The 17,138-nt window shown below is 48.8% G+C and overlaps 1 protein-coding gene across 17 annotated transcripts in view; it reads right to left on the bottom strand.

Annotated features, from left to right (window-relative positions):
• The window catches only part of LOC149327561 (uncharacterized), an 86,995-nt gene that overhangs the window by 61,388 nt on the left and 8,469 nt on the right, over positions 1 to 17,138 (bottom strand). For 8 of the 17 annotated variants that reach the window (XR_016286238.1, XR_016286246.1, XR_016286239.1 and 5 more), the window contains 6 exons: positions 15,501 to 15,575; positions 10,278 to 10,356; positions 6,134 to 6,218; positions 4,213 to 4,299; positions 1,901 to 2,036; positions 1,621 to 1,734 (listed from right to left, as the gene is read on the bottom strand). Coding sequence is in view for 8 of the 17 variants with exons in the window: in XM_089563254.1 (XP_089419380.1) it covers positions 1,621 to 1,734; positions 1,901 to 2,036; positions 4,213 to 4,299; positions 6,134 to 6,218; positions 10,278 to 10,356; positions 15,501 to 15,575 (576 nt within the window). In the remaining 9 variants the exon portion in view is untranslated. Of the gene's footprint in view, positions 1 to 1,620; positions 1,735 to 1,900; positions 2,037 to 4,212; positions 4,300 to 6,133; positions 6,219 to 7,031; positions 7,154 to 10,277; positions 10,357 to 15,500; positions 15,576 to 17,138 lie in introns of all 17 variants that reach the window. The other 9 variants (XR_016286240.1, XM_089563249.1, XM_089563246.1 and 6 more) reach the window with 5 other exon arrangements.

The following is a 17,138-nucleotide window of genomic DNA, read 5'->3' as shown; positions in this document are numbered from 1 at the left end:
CAAGCGCCCCTGTGTTGTACTAGAGAGGCAAGGCTACTATTCCCCGCCATCCAGACTACTACTCATCCCTTCTCCTCCGGGGGCATCTAACCTCCGTATAATTCCTCTTGCCTCCAATATGCCACCAGTCCTGCATGCTGGCCACTGGCATGCTGTTGCCTCTCATCATAGTCCCCTCTTTAGTACCCATGGAGTGTCATACACGAATGCCTCTCGCATGGCTGCTCGCATCTCTGGTAGCCAAGTCGTCCATCATCCTCTTCTTACTACACCTGTCACTCACATTAGCGGCCAGCTCCTACATGCCCCATATATTCACTCACTCGAGGTACTCTCAATAATTCACGCCAGTCAACATTTTCATTCGCTGCCAGCGTGCCTGGTTATACCATCTACACTGACTCCCAGGCAGCCATTCGAGCCATTCACTCAAAAACACTCCGACCAGATCTCTTCACGCAACTCGTGGCCACACTTGCGTCGCTACAGCCTTGCCCCGTCTTCTTCCTATAGATTCCTGGACACTCGCGGATTGACGGCAATGAGTTGGCTAACCAGCCTACCCCTTAAACTCATATCCGGGCACTCTTCATCCCCTGGCCAAGGCCATCCGTGGGCGGGTTAATACGGTTCCTTCGTGCTACTGTCAAAGATTATTACAATGCTTCCCGCCTTAATCACAAGCTTTGCCCCATCGTAATCGTAGTTTTTTCTGTGCGGGAGGCTGACATCCTTCTACACCTCTATCTGTACTAATTCCGTCGCGATCCTTCATACCGCAACTGCCCGGCCCCTTATGCCAACCTCTCCCACTGTTTATTCTCTTGCCCGGTCCTTCTGTAATCTGGTTAACGCCCCAGACACATGCACCATCAGGACCTAGCTAGAATGGCTTGCAGCTGAAGGTGGAGAAGAACAGCACCTGATCGTGCGGCAGGCCATCGACATTTTAGGCGCCTAACCATTGTGCCTGAACAAAGAGTTGTACTACTACTACTGCGACCACTACTACTATTTTTACTACTACTACTCCAGCAACTTCCGGCATCTCCCGAGTACGACAAAGGTGCGCGTTCTATCAGGCCACCACTGCGATGTTTGATTAAAACATGCATCGAATAGTTTAATATGTCTCCGTTCCTTCACAACCATTCGCTTTGTGAACTTGCAACCGTCCCGTGAAGTTTTTACATTTTATGGCGTTCCCATTCAAACCCCTATTATACGAAAAATGTCACCTGGCGGCAGCGTGTGAAGCATCGCGCGTGAGAGGGACCTGGGTTTTATGGGTTATGGGGTTTAACGTCCCGAAGCGACTAAGGCTATAAGAGACGCCGTAGTGGAGGGCTCCGGAAATTTCGACCACCTGGGGTTTTTTTAACGTGCACTGACATCGCACAGTACACGGGCCTCTAGAATTTCTCCTCCAAAGAAATTCAACCGCCGCAGCCGGGACCGAACCCGGGTCTTTCGGGTCAGCAGCCGAGCACCATAACCACTGAGCCACCGCGGCGGCATACACTTTGGCAATTACTAGACAAATAAAAGGAAATGAAGGAGGGGAGGGATGCCCTTTGCGCGAATGCACAGCAGACATTTCCAGCCAGTAGCATATCTAACCTTTCTGGCGGCTGCTTCGGCTCTCCTCTCTTTCGGCTCCCTTGAGTTGGCTCTTCCTCCCGGCACGCCCCTTTCCCGGTCTCATTCTGCGTTCGTCTCCTTTCCGGGAACTTTCTTTGAAGACAGTTCATTCATTCATTTTATTTCTACTCTTGCCATACACATTATCAAAACACTGACTGAACCCATAGCCAGAGGCTAGTGTGGGGTTCAGAAACAAAATACATGATGGCAATCACACAACAATTGTGTAAAATTAAAACCACAAAAACACGGTTACCGGCCAACAGGAGTCGGGGGAGGCCGAGACGCTGTTGAAGGTCGCGACACTGGGCAGCGGCCAACAGGAGTCGGGAGAGCCGAGGCGCTGTTGAAGGTCGCGTCACTGGGCAGCGGCCAACAGCAGTCGGGAGAGCCTGGTTGTTTTATAAAAGTTTAACGTCCCAAGGCCACTTCAGAGATGAGGGACGCCGCAGTGGACGGCTCAGGATAATTTCAACGTGCCCTAACATGCACAGTGTACAGGACTCTAAATACACCACTCACCAGGGCCCGGACAGCAGCCAATCATCATAAATACTGACCCACCGCCGCAGTGGCTGTTATCCGTTGGCTTCTGTGCCCATTAATGGTTCCTTTTTTCATGCAATATAACTCATGCCACCGCTACGCAAGCTTTCACAAAATCGCTGATTCTTTCCTCATCTCCTCTTTTCTCGTTTTTGTTTGTCACGAGGCGTTGTCACTACAAAAACTGTTACGTGGATTATGCCGCCGGGGTGGTTCAGTGATTATGGCGCTCGGCTGCTGACCGGAGAGACGTGGGTTCATCCACGGCCGCGGCGGCCGAGTTTCGATGGAGGCGAAAATTCTAGAGGCCCTTGTACTGTGCGATGCCAGTGTACGTTAAAGAACCGCAAGTGGTCAAAATTATCCGTATCCCTTCACTACGGCGTCCCCTTAGCTTCAGCCGCTTTGGGATGTTAAATCCCCATAAACCGTAAAATCTTCCATGGATATGCATCAACATGACAATCAAATAATAGGCATCAAATACGACAATCATATTTTAATGCATAGGCATTCAGATATGAATGTCTGCAGTGATCGACGTACTTATCGAAGGCTGTTTCCGTAGCTGCCAGAGCTCCCCACAAATAGTCCAGCTAGGCATGTTCAAACTGGGCTCCGCAGGACGTCACCGCTAGGACCACGCGTTCGCTCCGCGCTAAGGTGCGTCCTAGCGAGACCGGAACTGCAGGACACAGCGGTGCAGCCTAGACATCCTGTCCATGGTTTGTTGTCACCATGACAACGAAGAACCGGTGTCACCCTGCGGGGCGCCGCATATTGTGTAACATGTTACGAACTGGTTTAAAGTGCGCAAATGAGACGCTTCGGACAGACGAGATAGACGCAAGAAAGGCATTATCAGCAGTGCTGTGCGCATAGATGTAGCACAGGAGCTTTTCATTTGGCGAGCTTGCTCGTCTTTCCGATGTCTCTCTTTGTCTACAGCCTAGAACTGTTGAACACCGATGAGCCAGAACTTGTACCCTCGTGGGCTGGAATTCCGTTCCTCCGCATAGAAGTTTGTTAATAGAAAAAACAACATCCTTCGGCCAAGTTTGTCGCTCACTAACGAAAAGATTAAGCATGGTAAAAGGTTCTGCCGAAAGCACGCTGCAGTTCTTTTATGAGCCGCCGTGTTTCTCGGTTGTGTCATTGAATCGTTTCACTCTAACAGCGTTGACTGACATGCTTAGCCAGTAGTCGACTTCCTTGAAGTAATGTTGCAGAGATTCTTCTAAGCTGTGCATCGCTAAGAAACAACGTTTAGTCTCGTGCAAGCAGCCATAAATACGGGAAAGGCCTAAAATCAATTTTATAGCGCTGATGTTTCCTTAATTCGAACTTTACCTATTTTATACAGCTTTGGAAAAAATAACACCTCGGCCGCCTCTTCAACTGTTTAAAATATGGCTCCGTAATAAATTTGTTGTGGCTTAGCGGACACACAACTGACACGTGGTGAATGGCGGAAGAGTGAGGGAAGAAAAGAGGGCAACTCTCGCATTCTGGGTGCACATTTAGAACACGACGGGAAGATAAGGATAAAGAATTCCGCGGAGAACTCACCATCGCCAGAACTCTGCACGCACTTGTATCTTAAGGTGCACAGCTGGCAAACGTCAGTGCAAGCGAGGAGTAGGGAAGGTCGCCCAGTACTGATAACAGAGTTGTTCCACGTGTTCGATTGCAATCCCATTCTTTTATGCAACGCAAAACAATCAGAATGAGAAGTGGTGATCACTGATTCGCGGTTCCCTCTGGTGACCATTAATGTTGCGCTCAGTGCTCCCCTAAGTCAAAGCAGCGAGGAAAGCATACGGTGTCGCCTATTTTCTTAAGCTTTTTTGTTCACGATGACTGCGGTCCGAGACGGTACAGTGCAGCTTCGTGTAAACAAGAGAACAAACCGCGTCGACTATTCCTCAGGTTTGTGCAATCGAAGCTGTGTGGCGCAGAATTGAAAACCTGAAATTTCCATGCATTCGGTCGTGTCACCACACAGTGTAACCATAAACTCACCCTTGAAAGAAATTCGGTCGGAGGCGTTGAAAACCGGGACGCCAAAGGGGATGATGGCGAGGTACCACATCCAGCGAAAAGCCATCCCTGCAGAAACAAGAAGAAGGATTCGAGATGACGCAGTAAAGAAAGCGCAGATAAATTGTATTGATCCCCTCTCAAATTTGAGTGGTATGTTCTCCCGTTTAATCACAGCCTTAGCATAGCAGGGTTACTGGAAACGGGGATTCCAGCAGAGGCTCACTGAGCACTCTCTCGGCGAACATGTAGCACTGCGCAGCCGCGCCTGAGATAAGCTTTCCAATCAATTTCTACGCTGAATGAATTATTTTTAGATAAGTAGACTTCTTGGCCTCTTTGTTAGTCTTCCACTCGAGTCACCGTGCCAAGGGTCGGCACAATGTTCATGGATATACAGGATGTTAAAAAGTGATTTTGAGGATCTTTTTAAAAAAAACAGACAGTGCGGTACTTCAAAGCTGCTTTTGCACATAGCTAGTGTGACCCGGCCCTTTAAGTTTCATCATCTATCTCCTAATGAACTATAGTTAATTAGTGCACTTTTAGCCACTGCAGCTGGCGTGAATGTTGACATTGAATATTAAAAGTGGTTGCGAAGCAAGCGCCTATGAGCTGTACTGGAGAGAAGAGGATACTATTCTATTGATCCAGACGACCCCTCTTTCTATTTTCTACCCACCGGGAGCATGTAGCCTCCGTATACTTTCTTTTCCCTTCAATATGTCACCAGTCAGACAGAATGATAATGACTAGTTTTCTTTCTTTTCGTTCTCTCTCCTTTCTTTGCCTTTTCTTATGTATGACCATCGGACACTTGTAACCCCCTCCCCCCTTATGCAATGTCTCCACGGGACCCTTAAGGGTTAATAAATGATGATGAGTCCGGCATGATCCCACTGACATTCAGCTGCCTTCCATTATATTTCCCCTTTAATATTGATGGGGTGGCATACACGAATACCTATAACATGGCTGCGCGTGGCTCCGCTAGCAAAGTCCTCTTTCATTGTCTTCTTTCTACACCTGTCACTCACATTAACGGCCCGCTCCTACATCCCCCTGACATTCATTCGCTCGAGGTCGTCTCAATCATTCACGCCAGTCAACATTTTCATTCGCTCCCAGCTGTGCCTGGTTATACCATCTACACTGACTCCCAGGCAGCCATTTGTGATATTCACTCAAGAACACTCTCAGCAGATCTGTCAATGGAACTCGAGGCCGCACTTGCGTCGCTGCAGCCTTACCCAGTCATCTACCGATAGATTCCTGGACACTCGTCGTTTGACGGCAATGCGCTGGCTAACCAGCTCGCCCCTGAAACTCATATCCGGGCACTCTTCATCCCATGGCCAAGGCCATCGGTGGGCGGGTCGATACGATCCCTTCGTCCTACTGTCACAGTATTACAACGCTTCCTGCCTTGATTGCAACCTGTGCCACGACCCTCATACTAGTGTTTCTGAGCGGGAGAATCACATCCTTCGACGGCTTTATCTGTATGGAATGATGACCTGGACGAGGTATGAGAAAGGGTATAGTTGTTGGAGAAACTGGTCCAGTTATTTCAACTCATGGTCGCCAACTGCGGTCATGCCTCATTCCGAACTCGACGAGGGCCGTTTGTGAGCGACGATTTATCACTCTTATAGGAATCGGCTTCAAACAACCTTGCGCAAGAACTGGCCTTCAACGGTTTGATCTATCGTCTTCATCGGGTCGGCGAAAGAGGAACTACAAACGCTCTTCAATGTAGGCTCCTTAAACAAAGGTGCGTATTTTTGTACGCATCTTTGTGCGTACAAGGATGTGCACAATCGAAGCTATGAGAAGCAGAACTGAAAACCTGAAATTTCCGTGCACTTGACCAAGTCACTGCGCAACGCAGCCATGCACTCACCCATGAAATTTAAATTCAGACGTTGGAAACCAGGGCGTCGCGGGGCTGGTGGCCAAGTACCACTTCGCAAGAAGCGCCATCCCTGCTGAAGTGACAAGACAGATTCAAGGTGACATCCTGAAAGAAGCGCTGAAAAATTATTTTCAACATCACTCAAACTTCAGTTTACGTGAGAAATAATTTAGCAAAGGAAATAGGACCATGCTCGTGCCATGCGGATTTTTTTTGTTATTTTCTCCGCAGTGAAAGTCACTTCACGGTAGGAAGAATAGAACATAGAATAGAACATACGGCACAAGGCAAAGCTTCAATGGTTACGAACGAATGTCAGCGACAGAGCAGGTGGAAAGAAGTCACGTCGCCGAAAATCACCTGGTATGCCAATGCGGGCAATCCCACGCATGTACTAGTATACATGCTATACATGTAAACTGGATACTCTTATGGAGAGTGGTGTATTACGTTCGGTTTTCATAACCAACTGAGCAACTAACTGCATAAGCAACTAAGGTTACCACATGCCGGACATAGATGCAATAGAGCACTTTCACTTTGTTTCGCTCATCTCAAAGAACATTTTGGCACGAAACACGCCAGGGTGGAAATGAATTTTTCATTTTTGAAATTCTTTGAAGCTCTCTGTTCTCAAATTTATTTTTTTTAGGGGGGAGGCAGGACATATGCATATATATATATATATATATACACTATGGCGAAAACCCGACGTACTTATATGACGAGTGGGATGTTTCGTAAGTGTTTAATTACACTGAATGCCGCAAGGCCTAATGAAAGTACGGCTGGAATGTCTTCGAAAAACAACGACGAAAGCTTTCCTTCCTAAGCCTCGGCCATCTAACCCCCTGACTCAAGAGTTAAACATCACTTGTTTGCTCACCATGGGCTGGTGGCCCGGCTGTCTCCATAGAGGCAGGATACCCACATGACGAATGCACTCCAGACGTGCACGTCAGGCTCAGAGCGCTGACCACGGCCAGCGTTGTAGCAACGCAGTATGGTCTGTGCAAGGTAATAATTAGGAGGACACCGTCAAGCCACGCACCGCATGAACGCAGCGTAAGGTGATTTAAAACGAGCCCTTTAAACAATAACGTACTACAAATAAAGTGCGCAATTTATTCTTCCAAGAAGGCTAAACCAAATATTTTTTGTAAGCACTTTGACTGTCTGAAGTGCGTAAATGCGAAACCGTTTTCCGCACCACTTTGAGTGCCTCTGGGGCACTGGTGACGTCACTACCGGATGGCGTCCCACATAATTAAGCACTAATTACTAAGTTGTGACAAATTACTAATCATTGACTAGTATCTGATTAATGTGTAAGTACTAATTAACTGCTTGTTAATCACGCTTAAGCTTCGTTTCTAGGAGTGGAACGCGACAGCGTGTTGTAGCGCTGCCAGGGAGTCCGCAGAACGCCACCACCCGTTCGGCGCGATGTTTTGCCCTTTGAACGCAACGCTTTTTGAGGAAAGCAAATGGCGCAGTATCTGTCTCACATATCTCAGTGGACACCTGAACCGCAACGTACAAGAAGCAAGGAAGCGGGAGTGAAAGAAGAAAGAGGGGGCCGCAATGAAGAAAATGAAAATTGTATTTGAGGAAAGTAAATTAAGCAGTAACTGTCTCACGTATCTCGGTGGACATTTGTCTTCCAGATGCTGGAGGTAACGCTGGACGGACGGGAGTTAGCCTTAATACGTGAACTTTGGCAGCTCCTCGCTTCTGTGAAGTGCCCATCGAAGCGATCGATCACTTTCAGTCCTGTTGAGCCAAAGCGAATGCCACAAGTTTAAAACCTTTTCAGACTCCACTCTAGAACTGAACTGCTTGCGCGGAACTCACTAACCTGCTAATGCGAAGTGGTCAAGATGGGGTGACTACATAGAATTAAAAACCTTCAAAAACCCACACGAAAAAAAAACGAAGTACACTGTGCACTGCAGGCTAAGAAAAAAAAACTCGACCATAGAAAAGGGCGCAACAACTGGACCCTAGAAAAGGGCGCCGACAAACATTACCGATACGCAACTTACCAACCGCTGGTTCCAGATGCCACGACTCATTGTCAGAAGCGGTTCAGGGTATCGAGCACACCGGCTTTAGCTAAGCCCCAATAAATCTTTGCACGCATCTAACCTTAGACCATTAAAGGCGGAAGCCTTTAATGCCTCACCGTTGTAAGGAGCAGTTGCCGACAGAAGTGTCACGCTTTTCAATTGGTCGAAACGGTCGTGACGTCATAGTGCGCGAATTTCAAACGGAGGCAATTGTACTTTGGCTAGTAACCATGCAAACAATTAAAGGGATGGTATAGTGATGCTAAAAGTAGGTGTGATTGAGATTAGTTAATTAGTTCATTACTCAATTAGCCTAATTAGCCTTTCTAGTGAGAGCAGATAAATACATAAAACCCAGTAGGAAATTGCTCGAGTTGGGGAATCGAAATAGGGTCTCCGGAGTGCGAGACGAGCACGGTAACCACTTTACGGCAATGTTCAGGTGTCCACCGAGATATGCGAGACAGATGCATTTCCTTTCCTCAAAAGCCAGTTTACCGATGAGCAAGGCATACAGCCAAACGAGCTATGGCGTTCTGTGGACTCCCTCGCAGCACTGCAAGAGGCAGTCGCGTTCCACTCTGAGAAGTGAAGCTCTCTTAACCACACATCAGTGACACAAGCAGCAACACCATGCGTAATGCTTCCGCCTCACCGCACTTTAGGTCAGCAAAGTGCCCCCCTGAATTTTTCACACCTTTTGGAATAATAAAATGTCGGCAAATAAGAGACAAATAATCTCAGTTTAAAAACTGCACCAAATATTTCAGCATAATATTCACCGCTTGATAGCGGCAGACTTCAGTGAGTGTACGTTAGTTGAGTATCCATTAAGTGCTAAGTACCGACCGAAATGCAGTTGTTTTTTTTTTTACAACCGCGACAGTAGAAGAGGGCGCTCCGCCAGTGAAGTAGGACTTGCAAGTGCTTTAGGATGCTGGAGTAACGAGTCTACCTCTACTGTTTTACGTTATTGCCACCTAAGACGGTATTTTTTTTATTTCTTTTTACCTTGTCGGTATTAAGGCGAAAGCCTTTAATGCCTCATACTGTCGTTAGCAGACGCGTCGGCAGCCGTGTCGACAGATCTGTCCGCCTTTCGGCGTCACTGCTTAAAAAGCAACTGCGCCGAGGGTCGGAATCGAACCAGGGCCTTTGGCATTTGAAGCGGAGACGCTACCACTCCGCCACGAAGGGTCAAGGTTCGAGCACGAGTAAAGGCGCATCTAGTGAATGCATGGGTTTCATAAATAAAATAAAAAGAATAAAGTCAAGAAAAATAAAAATAAAAACTAAGAAATGAGAACATAAACAAAAATAAGAATATGAGAATTAAAAAAATAAGAAAAGGAGCAAAAAATAAAAATAAACAAAATATGAGAAATAAAAAAGTAAATAAAAAGTGCGCCAGGAAAGGCTTTCGCCTTGCAGCACTTTAGGCAGCCAAAGTGCCCCCTGAATTTTTTCAATTTTAGCCGTTGCTGCCTGTGAAGTCAGGACAGAGAGCAAGCCGGGAATGTCACGTACTGCTGTGTACGGGCAATAAGACAGCACCGGTTCCTAAAAAAATGCAAAACGCTGCGGCAGCGCATGAGCATCGAGCGTTCGCAATATCGAACGAATACATTAGCCACCTCCGCTGTAACCGGTACAAATTTTTCGTTACATCCGGATATCTACTCTTTCATGCCAACGTATACGGCGAAAGAAGACGAATCGTTTCTCACCACTTCGAATGTCCTACATCAATTAGTTTGGCCGTAAGGGACGTTTGAAGTTTAAGGAAATCAGTTTGGGGAACCAAAAGTCAACGGTGCGACTCCGTGTCATAAGCTACGCTGTGATTCGACTAGCAATCTTATGCTCCATAATGCGCTGAATATTTTGATACCACTCCGAACATTCTACGCCAGTTAGGTCGTCCACAATCTGTGTACCGATGGTACCACCCACTTGTCCCACTTGAATCACCTTGTGTTCCATACTAACGCGACCTTGAGTAATGAGAGCATTACAGCTAACGCTCTAAAATTCTCAGTTCCAAAAACGGTTAAGATTCTTACTCGATGGCCATCACCACGCGGCGCCAGGAACTGCCCATAGTCCAGGTGCGCACAGCAGATCCTGACTTTTAACGCATCGCTGAAAAGAAAAAAAAACAGTATTCCAGCGTCTCTTCGCGCTTTGCTGCGTGTTATGGCACATCAGCAGCAAATTCTGTGCGTGAATGCTGGTTTGGTTTGGTTTACTGGAGTTTAACGTCCCAAAGCAACTCAGGCTATGGGGACGCTGTAGTGAAGGGCTCCGGAAATTCCGACCGCCTGGGGTTCTTCGCATGCGTGCGTGTATTGGGTTCCATGCCACAAAAGCAACTAAGGATACCACGCGTCCAACTCATGACAGGAAATCAAAGCTGAGCTCATGGATTGCTACTTTTATTGCGAAAACAATACTACGCTCATGAACGGCCTTTCGCCTCGCGGCGGCCGGTAGGCACGTTTGACTACCTCTGACGTCACACCTCTGACGTCATACCTCTCACGTCATACCAGGGTGAGAGATGGGCTACAAAGTCGAGTCGTCGCGCAGCGGCGGCCGGTAGGCGCGCATGACCTTCAGACGCGTCGTGCCGCGTTCCTTCCGTTAGAGGCGCTGCGCTCGCTTTCGCAACCTACCAGGCTTAACCAAACCTAAACCCCCGCCAATTTTTAAATATTTTGCTTGTTTGTTCGTATTGTAACGGCCTTTATTGACAGTTGTGAAGGCCGGTTAGAGCGAGCAAGGACAGGTCCGGACCCGGAACAGTTCACGCTCTCGTCTCGCGCCGCGCGTCGGCTCTGCTGCTTCAGCTGCCGATCGTCGTCTTCTCGTCTCGCGCCTCGCCTCGGTTCTGCTGCTCTGACTGCTGATGATCTTCCTCTTTACATTTGGCCCCGGGGATCGGAGGAAGCAGTGGTCTCAGAAGGCATAGTGCGGTGAAAAGGCTGGGGAGGGGCGTAGGCGTAACCTCGAGGGTCGGGATCGGCAGCAGGGGACAACACTCGGCGGCGGCAGTGACGCATCACGTGACCAGGAATGCCACAGGCATAACAAATGGGGAAGTTGTCCGGTGTCCGCCATGGACGGAAACGTTGCGGTGGTGGCCGGGCAGGACGAAATGGTGTCGACGGCGGTGGATGCTGGTACGAAACGAACGTTTCTGGCCGGGGACGCCTGACGGCTTCGGCGTAGGTAAGTGGCGCAGCGACGGGAGGCGAAGAGGAAACCGATGGCAGGGCTTCGGACACTTGCTCCCGAATGACGTGCTGAAGTGTCGGAGTTAAGTTAGAAGGACTCGGAACAGCAGGAAGAAGCGACAGCTGCCGCGCAACCTCCTCACGGACAAACTGCTTGATCTGGAGCAGTAGCGAGCTGTCTTCTGTCGTCATGCTGATGCTAGTAACTGTGTCTGTCTGTGGAGACGGCTGCCGAGTGAAAACGCGCTGTCGGCGAAGCTCATCGTAGCTTTGGCAGTGGTCGAATATATCGGTAACAGAGGTGACGTTCTTGCCCACAAGCATATTGAAAGCGTCGTCTTCGATTCCTTTAAGGACGTGTTTAACTTTATCGGCCTCTGCCATGGACGCATTGACACGCTTGCAGAGATTGACGACGTCTTCGATGTAGCTAGTGTATGATTCACCGCTCTGCTGTGCACGAACGCGAAGACGCTGCTCGGCGCGAAGTTTGCGTACCGCCGGACGGCCGAAGATGTCAGAGAAGCTGGTTTTGAATTCGGTCCAAGTGGTGAAGTCCGATTCGTGGTTTTGGAACCAAAGGTGGGCAACGCCGGTCAGGTAGAAGATTACGTTGGTAAGCTTCATACTGTTGTCCCATCGGTTATGAGCGCTCACCCTGTCGTAAGATGACAGCCAGTCCTCCACGTCGTTGTCGTCCGTGCCGCTGAAGACGGCCGGGTCGCGCTGGCGGAGCGCACCATGGCAAGCAACTGGTGCCGGCGAAGAGCCGGCTGGCTGGTTGGCGTTGGCAGGCATGGGGGTAGCGATGGTCCGGTTACGTAGCTCCAGGACGGAATCCCGCAGCCTCCACCAAGATGTAACAGCCTTTATTGACAGTTGTGAAGGCCGGTTAGAGCGAGCAAGGACAGGTCCGGACCCGGAACAGTTCACGCTCTCGTCTCGCGCCGCGCGTCGGCTCTGCTGCTTCAGCTGCCGATCGTCGTCTTCTCGTCTCGCGCCTCGCCTCGGTTCTGCTGCTCTGACTGCTGATGATCTTCCTGTTTACAGTATAAAGTTTTCGTGTTTTACGAGTTCTTTTATTGGTTTATGGTGGTCTAACGGTCCAAACTGACTCAAGCCATGAGAGAGGCCGTATGGAAGGGCTCCGGAAATTTCAGCCACCTGGGGTGAGCTCTTTAACGTGCAGTGATATCCCACAGTACGCGCGCCTCTAAAACTTCCCCTCCACCGATATTCGACCACCGCGGCCCGGATCGAATCCGCGTCTTGGCAGTAAAATACGATTTGCTCTGACCACTTCGCCCCGCAGCACACAAAGCGGCTTTCCTTGTTTTGCTTGTGCGAAGTTATACTTAAGATGCGTGTGTCCGATGCAAATGCACCTCAAGATATCCCCAACTTTGGGTTCTTGGTCATGACACAACTCCCATTATCCGACAATCGTCTTTGCCAGGTCAACTCTTTGTTCATTTTATGGGTTCTAGAAGCGTCCCCACAGTTATTGAGGACCGCACGTGACCCCATGAGCGGCTACGGCCAGCAACACGTCCGCTCTGCCCCAGCGCCTTCAATGTTTCAACCGGCAAGTGCCTGGCACATCCTCTCCCTTTTTACTGCTAAAGCAATACTGCTTGCACTTTTCTGCCATCGATGGAGGTTCATCCTTCGCTCCGGCGCAGCTGCGGCGCGCTACCACGTGACCGCGTGACGTCACGAGAAGAGGAGAGCTGGGGGCCCAACTCGTCTCATCGATGGAGGCTCATCCTTCGCTCCGGCGCAGCTGCCGAGTGAGGGCGCTCGCTAGACTGGGATAAAACGGGACTGCGGCTGTGCTCCTCGCCGTGCTGTGCTATGTCGGAGGATGCGTAGAAGGCGAGGCTGGAACGGTGTGCCGCGGCCAAGGGACGGCGCCGTGCCGAAGAAGCAGACGAAGAAAGGGAACAACGGTTGGCGAAGCAGCATGCGTATACTGCAGAATGGCGAGCACGCCGATGTAATCACCAATGTACAGACCAAACGCCATTTCTTTACGGATCACCAAAGCGTGTTCATCGGAATAAATAAAACACATTTACAGTATACCCATGTTGTGTCCAGAGTGAATCCATACGGGTAACCATATTAGCAGAACCAAGTCGTGACCAGAGTTGCACTATACGGAAAACCATGTCCAACTACCAGCAGAACCAAGCGCAGCCAGGTGTTATTGCTTTCGCAATCAGCCAGGCTTAACCAAGCTAAGCCTTCAGCCAATTTTTTAAAGCCCCAGTTCATGTGGTGGCGCTACTATTTCATTATCCAATGTGCCTGCAATTTTTTTTAGTTTATTTTCTACCACCATCATCATCAGCCAGACTACGTCCACTGCAGGGCAAATGCCTCTGCCATGTCTCTCCATTAACCTTGTCCTTTGCCAGCTGCGGCCACCGTATCCCCGCAAACTTCGTAATCTCATCCACCCACCTTGAACACCCTGCTAGCTTGCCTTCTCTTGGAATTCACACCATTACCCTTCTGAACCAGCAATTATCTTTCCTTCGATTTAGATGCCTTGCCTGCCCTAGCCCATTTCTTCTTCTTGATTTTCACTCGGGTGTCATTAACCCGCGCTTGTTCCCTCACTCATTCTGCCTGCTTCCGGTCTCTAAACGTTTCACCGGCCAGTTTTCTTTCCATAGGTCGCTGCATTGTCCTTAACTTAAGCTGAACCCTTTTCGTTAGCTTCCACGTTTTTGCCCCGTAGATGAGTGCCGATACGATACAGCTGTTGTATACTTTTCTGTTTAGGAATATTGGTGAACTCCCATTAATGATGTAGTCAAGGGTTCGACGGCATACCGTCTGGACAGGAATCATAACTTGATGAGATTCACTGGTCACTGACCAGTGAATCTACAAAACCGGGCTACAAAAAGCCCGGGACGACGAGCCAGTTTCTTATTGTGAACAAGGGAGCGGTAGCGCTCCCGAAACGTCATTTTTGTTTTTGTTTGACCATGGTCAGTGACCAGTGAATCTCATCATCCCATTAATGATTTTTCAGCTCTGGTATACTTAAGCCGACCTAGCTCGTGGTTCAGCCTAATGAAATGCTTAGTAGACGCTGCACCTTGTTTCGTTGTATGTAACTGCATGGAGCAGTTACCTGACACCGATGTTCAATCTCGCATTGCCTCTCACCTAGCTTCGTTGGCGCACTTGCAGTCCAAAAACCACTATGAAGGGACAGCCGCCTGCGCTGCGCATGATTTCGGTGCATATATATATTATATATATATATATATCTCCGAGATAGTCAACATCCGAAACCGTAGCGTGCCAGATCCCGCTGACCACGCAGACACAGGTCCACATCTAAGGGACCAATTCGGAGGGACCAAGGTTTGTTTGCAGAAAGCGTAAGTTAAATCGGCCGAGTGGTTGGTTCTCCTCGGATAGAGCTCGAACAAAAAGACAAGCTAAGCCTACATTCACGACTGGCACGCACTGTTTCTTAGCGACAACGAAACTGTCCAACGTTAAAGCTTTCATCGTTACCCAAACGAAAAGCTTATCATAAGATCAAATGATCAGTGGAACCGCTTGAATGACACCGACTTGCTTCGAAGAAAAAAAAAGTTAGGATCTTGAGCTCGCTCAGTGTGCAATCATAAAAGCGCTCAAACGAAGAAAAACAGACGTAAAATTTATCACAGGTGCGTACGTACCACTTTCTCGCATGAATCCGTTGTAAGTAAGCACCCTGTGTGTCTTCGTCTTCTGATCTCTTTTACGATCCTATATCTGAAAACCGACTAGCTTCAACACTGATTCGTTTGAGCAGCAATTCAGCGCGCTGCAAGAAACCAGCTTATGTTGGCAAATGGTGCCTTTTTTTCGTTCCTGCTTGACCCTACTCTAAGTCATCGTTACCCGAGCTAGGCCATGCGATCTTCAGCAAACTTGTGAGCTGAGGTAGTTCCCCAGATGGCGAAAAATTACGGCAGCTACTCATAACAAAGTGAATTAGCCTAGCCAAGTTATGGAACAATATAACGCCAAACTCACCCAAGAATTTCAGATCCGACGTACTGAAATCCGGGGGGCCTGTAGCGAAGTACCGCAACCGAGGGAGCACCATCCCTGCGAAAACGATAAGAACATTTCGAGGTTGCCCACAAAAGAAGAAACTGAAATTTTTTTTTATCATCCCCGTGCTTGAGTGAATTTTTTTTAAAAGCAAGTTGAGACGCTCCTTTTGGAAACACCGACAATGTCCAGTATCCCGCAAGCTCTTAAGCAGTTCGGTGACACGATGAAATACAGCAGCAGCACATGCTTAGTTAGATACGAAGTCGCAACCAGCAGAAACGTACCTTCAATCAATCATTCAATCATTCATACAGGATTTCGCTTCACTGAGAGATCATGGCACGATCATGGCAGGTTCCACGAGCAGCGCATCAAAAAAATAAGGTTAACAGCGACACTCTAACACATACGGAGAGAAAGATGGCAGAGAGAATAGTCACGTGGCATAATTGATCCAAAGAGCAGCGACCCTTCCAGTGGGAGATCATGTATTGCCTCAGCGTTCTACTGCATTACTACTCTTAGGTCAACATGTCTCGCTCTATCAAGCCGCCGCGGTGTCTCACTGGTTGTGGCGCTCGGCTGCTGACCAGAAAGAGCAGAGTTCGATCCCGGCCACGGCGGTCTCATTTCGATGAAAGTGAAATGATGGAGGCCAGTGTACCATGTGATTTCAGTGCACGTTACAGAATTCTAGGTGGTCGAAATTTCCAGAGACCTTCGCTACGACGTCCGTCATAGGCTTAGTCACTTTGGGCCATAAAGCCCTCATAAACCAAACATCTTGCTTCTGGAGAGTTAAAATTCATTGTGGCCAAATTCAAATTCCACGAGGTTGTCACAGCCGTGGGAGGCGTTACGAGCCAGAGGGACGGGATGTTCTCCTACATGGGTGGAAAGGAATTCCTGTTTGTTTGACTTTATATCTAAAGTCCCCACCCACCCTGCCACCCTGGCAGGTGGCAGTTAATGGCTAATCGCGAGAGTTCGCTCAACGTTGTCAGCGCTAACGCATACGGTTAGCCCACCTGTCTCTCATCACCCCACGTACCTATAAGCGCGATTCAGGCGTCCAGTGACTCAGGGAGCCAGTTATGCGCACTTCCTTTTTGGTGCTCGGCTGCTGACCCGAAGGACGCGGGTTCGATCCCGGCCGCGGCAGTTGAATTTCTTTGGAGGAAAAATTCAAGAGGCCCGTGTAGTGTTTTATGTCAGTGCACGTTAAAGAACCCCAGGTGGTCGAAATTTGCGGAGCCCTCCACTACGGCGTCTCCATAGCCTTAGTCGCTTTGGGACGTTGAACCCCATAAACCATAACCAACCATAAACCTTTTCTTAAAATGATCGGAGTGTAAAACATTCTCGACCCCAACGAACACAATGAACGCCGACGGCCTATGGCTTCAGCGCCGCGTTTCTGGCACAACGTTGTCAATACCTGCAGCCCACACAACGTTGTCAATACCTGCAGCCCACATCTCTCTCTCATCACCCCACGTACCTATCAGCCCGATTCAGGCGTCCACTGACCCAGGGAGCCAGTTATGCAAATTTCCTTTCCTTAAAATGATCGGAGTGTAAAAACGTTGTCAACGCCAACGTCAATGAAAAATT

Source organism: Amblyomma mixtum, chromosome 10 (assembly GCF_055824585.1).
Source record: "Amblyomma mixtum isolate Tamu chromosome 10, ASM5582458v1, whole genome shotgun sequence".
Lineage (NCBI taxonomy): Eukaryota > Metazoa > Arthropoda > Arachnida > Ixodida > Ixodidae > Amblyomma > Amblyomma mixtum.
The sequence above is the reverse complement of the archived record's forward strand: the minus strand, read 5'-3'. Positions and strand labels throughout refer to the sequence as shown.